General features: G+C 40.6%; 1 protein-coding gene across 1 annotated transcript; it reads right to left on the reverse strand.

Moving 5' to 3' along the window:
* Nucleotides 1–334: 334 nt before the first annotated feature.
* LOC132190966 (uncharacterized) lies at nt 335–1,040 on the reverse strand (the record flags this gene model as incomplete). The annotated part of the gene is made up of 2 exons (XM_059605992.1): nt 335–696; nt 812–1,040. Coding segments are annotated over 2 exons (591 nt in total), but the record flags the coding sequence as incomplete, so codon positions are not given.
* Nucleotides 1,041–6,104: the final 5,064 nt, after the last annotated feature.

Genomic DNA, 6,104 nt, shown 5'->3' on the forward strand with positions numbered 1-6,104 from the left:
TCCTATCTCAATCTGATGGAATACAACTGATCGAAGTATGAAGTAAAGAATTCCAACTCCCAATCATGCACTACTCTAACAAATTAATGCCCCACTAAGTAAAGCCATTAGAGGACTGAATGCTAAACAACTCCGGATACTCTCCCTTAAGGGGCAGCACTACCACTGAAGTTAATTTTCTACTCGTCCCTTTCTGCACTTTCCTTTTATTTTTTGGTGCCAATCCTAAATCTGCCCAATTGCCTGTTTATGTATGGTTACCTGAAGGGCCTACAACTATTTCAGCTCTTATAATTCATGCTACTATGGGCCATGCCAGCAGTGGAAGTTTTCTTTAGCTTGGCTTCTTCCACTTGAAGCCTAATGGAGAGTGTGGCTTATGTGGTTTGCCAATTATTGGTCTAAGTGCTACAAAAATTTGTAAAGCCTCCCCCTCCCCCTCCCCCTCCCCAAAAGAAGAACTTCCATATTGTAGACTTTTCCAGGATGGTGGAATAAACATCTGACTGATTAGGCTCAGGCTCAGGCTCGAGCTTGGCACGAGCCTGAAAATGGAGCTCGGCTTGACAGGATTGGAACCCTGCTCGAGCTCGGGCTCGAGAACAGAATACCCCGGTGGAATTGGAATGACCGTTCCCTGCAACTTCCTTCCTCTGAAATAGGCTTCCTGCACCTCTAAACCCTCCACCTCAATCCCTTTCCATTTACCGAAGAGCACAAATTTCAGAGAATCTAACAAAAGCAGAGAGTGAGAGAGAGAGAGAGAGAGAGAGAGAGAGAGAGAGAGAGAGAGAGGGATGGTGGAGATTACCAGTGGGTTTGGGTTTGAAATAGTGGGAAACAGAGGAAGGGCCGTCGTACTTGATGGAGCAGGGGAGCTGGTGGACCTTACCGTCGAGATCCACCAAATCGGTGAGAGACGGCGAGGCGAGGACGGCAGCGAGAGAGAGACGAGAGAAGAGACAGCCGGAGACGAGAGACTGGGAGAGAGATGCAGAGTGACAGCGTGACCGTGAGACGGTGAGAGGCTGAGTGATTTTCGTTTAGGTTTAGGGTATAGAAGAAGAGGTGAATATATAGAAGTGCACAACGACCTAGTTTTGCCTTCAATTAATTTTTTTTTTAAAAATGGTTTAATTGTAAAATGATGTCATATGGTCCCAAAACCCTAGCAGAGCTTAAGGAAGTGCCGCATAGCTGAGGGAGAGGGGTTTCTCCCCCTCCCCCCTCCTCTCTTTCCCCCTCTCTTTCCTTGATCTATTCCCCCCTCCCTTCTCCATTTTCCTTCCCTCCCTCTCTTCTCTGATATGTGTTTCTTTTCTTTTTTGTGTTTGTTTTCGGATTTCGCTTTCTTTTCCCTCTTATTGTTCTTTGTTTGCTTGTTTATTTTTTCTTGCTAGGTGTTTGTTTGGGCACACCTTGTGGGTGCCGCTCATGGGGGATTCACTCAAACTTCCCCCCAATTCCTTGAGTGCGCCGCCGATCTCCTCCCTGCGCCAGCTTTGCCGTTTACTGTCTTCTACTGGGTCTTTTCACGCGTCCCCATCGCGATGTGCTTCCAACGCCATCTACGCATCGGTTTCCGGCAAGCACGCGATCGGCTTTTCTTCCGGCTGCTGTCATCCGCCTAGTGTGCTCCTATTTTTAAATTTTTAGTTGTATTGCTTTAATTTTTCCTGTATTTTTCTTGTTTTTCTTGCTACTTGTAATAAGGCCATGTCCTCTCTCTTGATCTACTCGCTTGTTATTTTGGTCCAAACCCCTGGGGTTGTGGATGTGAACGATATCCTGGCTTTCGGGTTCAGGAGGATGTGTGTCGGCATGGGGTCCTTTTGATCCAGGGTCGAGGAATAAGAGCTACCTATGCATTAGTTTGTGTCTGCCTAGCGCAGATCTGTTATTCCAACTGAAGATTAGTTATAGGTTAGCGGATGTTTGGCGTCTTTGATGTGTAATCTTTTAGTTAAGACTTTGATCTTTTAGCTTCGGCTATGATCTTTCAGAACGTTATGTTCTATGATTGTAAGAGTTTTAATGCTCTTGATTCTTCTATTAATGAGATAAGAATGATTTTCCTTAAAAAAAAAAATGATGTCATATGGTTCAGTTTTAAAAAATTGTTACAAATGGTTCAAAAAAAATGGTTAAAAAAATAATCAAAACATTTTTCAAAAAATACGTCCTCAATGGGTAACTCAATCGATGGTTGACCATGCATTATGAAGTGGAAGTCACTATTTCGAATCATCCTTCTCATTCCCTTGTGTGGACGTGTAAACAAAAAAAAAAAATTGTTAAAAAAATACATTAATACTTAAATTGTGATTATAAGTCACATACTTCAATTGTCATTGAGACAAATGCACCCTTTGAAGTCCCTCGAGCCGGACGGATTTGCGGCTTGTTTTTATCAAAGGTCATGGAACACGGTTGGTGGTGATGTGGGCAGAGCAGTGTTGGAATTTTTGAATGGAGGAGACTTTGATCTCACCATAAATTCCACTCGTCGCCTTGATTCCCAAGAAGCAAAATCTTGTCTGTGTCACAGAATATCGCCCAATAAGTCTATGCAATGTATGTTATAAACTCATTTCAAAGGTACTTGTCAACTGACTAAAGAAGGTGCTGCCTTATGTAATCGCACTGAACCAAAGTGCATTCATTGCTGGAGGGCTTATCAGTGATAACATTTTGGTGGCTTTTGAAGATTTATAGACGATAGATAGGCGAATGAAAAGAAGGGAGGAGTTCATGGCCTTGAAGTTGGACATGAGCAAAGGCTATGACCGGGTTGAGTGGCAATATTTAGAAGAGGTGATGCACACGCTTGGGTTTGCTGATCGGTGGATTCAGATGATTATGACTTGCGTACAAACAGTGACTTTCTCCATTTTGATTAATGGATAGGCATATGGCAGAATCATACCATCCAGGGGAATTCGTCAGGGAGACCTTCTATCCCCATACTTGTTCATCCTTTGTGCTAAAGGGTTGAGTTCTTTATTGAGAAAGCCAGAATTGGCACAAGAGTTTACAGGTCTACCTATCTCAAGTGGTGGGACTAGAATAAGTCACCTCTTTTTCGCGGACAACAACCTGCTTTTCTGCAAAGCAAACATCTGGGAATGGCACACAACTCAACAACTGCTTTTTGAATATGAATGGCCCTCTGGACAACGGCTTAATAGGGAAAAAACCTCTCTATTCTTCATTAGAAACACACCTCAAGAGACCCATGACCTTATTATTTTTGCTGCGAGAGTGAACCCTACCAACATTTATAAGAGATACTTGGGGCTTCTTGTCCTTGTTGGTAAATCCCGTAATAAAGCATTCAAGAATATCCAAGGGAGAATTGAAGACAAGTTAAATGGCTGGAAGGAGAAGTTCTTGACTCAGGCATGGAAAGAAGTGCTCCTAAAAGCGGTTATCCAGGCAATACCAACATACACAATGAGCATTTTTCTGCTCCCAAAAATGCTGTGCGGGAGAATAAACTCTTTGATGATGAGGTTTTGGTGGGGGTATAAGGAGAACCATTCTCGAACAGCTTGGTTGAGCTGGGAGAAGATGGGCAGAGCAAAATCATAAGCAGGACTAGGGTACCGTGATCTGGAGTGCTTTAATCAGGCTTTGTTGGCAAAGTAGGGGGCGAGAATTATAAGAGACCCTGGATCCCTGGTGGCGTGAATCCTGAAAGAGAAATATTTTCCAAGCAACAATTTTCTTGATTCTAGATTGTGTTCAAAGCTTTCATATGCTTGGCGAAGCATCTGGAATGCCAAACACCTTTTGTCCAAAGGAATGATATGGCGTGTAGGAGATGGAAAAAGGATAAAAATTTGGCATGATTAGTGGGTTCCTTTCACCCATATTGTCACCGTCCAGACACCTGTTCGTCTTTTGCCCCAGGAAGCACGAGTTTGTGACCTTTTCGATGTTGATAGTAACTAGTGGAATATCCCCCTGTTACAGCAAGTGTTCACAGAGGAGGAAGCACAGGGCATTGGGAGTATTGTCATTTGTCCAAGGCGTCAACCTGATCAATTTGTATGGGCTGCAACAAAGAATGGGGAATTTACAGTGAAAAGTGCGTACCATTTAATGCTAACTTTGAAGAAGCAAAAGAAGGCATCGTGCTCGTATGATGATCCTAGGACAGAAATGTGGAAGAAAATTTGGAAGATGACTTGCCCTGGAGTGGTACAAATGTTCCTATGGAGGGTGTGCAACAACATCTTGCCCACCAATAAGAACTTATGTCGCCGAAAGATTTTACCAGACTCAACCTGTCCAATCTATAGAAGGGAGGCGGAAACGCTAGGGCATATACTCTGGAGTTGTCCCTCGGCACAAGATGTGTGGGCTGATTGCCCAATAAAAATTTAGAAATGCACCAACTATGTTGACACATTTGTTGACATAATAGAGCAGATGCTGAATATATTGGGTACTGAGGAATTTACTTTGTTTGTAGCTGTTTCACAACATATATGGCTCCGAAGGAACAAGGTTGTCTTTAGGGGGGAGTTCATGTCTCCAAAACAGATCTTCAGACTTGCATCGGAACAGTTGGAGTCCTATCACAAGGCCACCCAACAGCTGGATCCCCCAACTCCGAAATACCAACTGGAAGAGGTTTGGAAGCTGCCACCCATGGGTTTCATCAAATTAAATTGGCATGCCTCCATTGATAAAGTAGAACACAAGATGGGTATGAGAATTGTAGCCAGAAACCATGCGGGAGATGTAGTGGCGGCCTGGTGTGCATCGCGGCATTACATCTCAAACCCTGCATCAACTGCGGCTCTGGCGGTTTGGAATGTGGCGGTTCTGAGCCATAGGCTGGTGTTGAGGAAGGTGATTGCAGAAGGGGATGATCTTGAGGTTGTAAATGTACTCAACTCTAATGGGATGTGGATGGGGAGCTACGGGGTCGTGATACAGGAGGCTAAGGAGCTTTTTCGTAGCTTACATGAATGGCAGCTTCAACATGCTTGAAGAACGGCCAACACTGTGGCCCACAGACTTTCAAAATTTGCTATAGAATCACGTGTAGACCAACTTTGGTTAGAGCACTTTCCTGAATGTATTCATGAACTTGCTGTTGATGAGCAAGGTTTACTTTAATATTATTGGAAGTAAGACTTTTCTTTTTTTTAAAAAAAAAAAAAAAAGTAACATATTGTTAAATCCAATGTCAATTATTTAATTTGATATTATATAATCATATGATCACATTAAATTATATCATGTGATTAATGATTTAAATTATTATCGTATTAAATTATTATTTTTATTTTGAATTGAACTTATTATCTAATGGTAATGCTCAAACTCCTAAGTCCTAAATTCCTAATAATCTAATGGTCATACACTCATACTTAAATTATATGATCATATTATCTCACAAATCACAATTCATATTAATATAATAATATTATCTTAGATCTAAGATCATGTGATATACGTTTTCTAGGTATAAAATATCTAATAATGCTTTGATTAAATAGCTAATGGCACAATAAATTATACAATTATACCATATGATTATATCATATGATATAATGATTAATGATTATATCAAATATTTATTATTATTTACTATATATATTTTATATTTCTTATATGTGTTTATATATATAGGGAAAATTACAGTTTACCCTCCAAAGTTGACAGCATTTTTCAATTCGAATACCTAAGTTTTAATTTTTACAATCCACCCCCCCAAAGTTCCAAATTTTTGCAATTTGACCAATTGTATCCAAAACTTCTCATATTGCTCATAATTTTTATTTTTTTATTTTTTATAAAAAAAATAATAAAAAAAATTCGGGGTGGCTGCCATTTGACCATTTTTGCACCCCAAATTTTTTTTTTTTTCATAAAAAAAAAACCAGGGGCAATATGAGACTTTTGGAATAATCACTACAAAAATATTAGGGTGTAGTGACGTGGCAACTGTTCATACGAATGGTGCCACGTCACTATATTGTAACGTGTCAAAAGATAACACGTTACCATAATTTATAGTAACGTGGTATTTTTTACACGTTACAATATAGTGACGTGCAAAAATAGCACGTTACCATAATAGTAACGTG

Source organism: Corylus avellana, chromosome ca8 (genome assembly GCF_901000735.1).
Source record: "Corylus avellana chromosome ca8, CavTom2PMs-1.0".
In the NCBI taxonomy this organism is placed as follows: domain Eukaryota; kingdom Viridiplantae; phylum Streptophyta; class Magnoliopsida; order Fagales; family Betulaceae; genus Corylus; species Corylus avellana.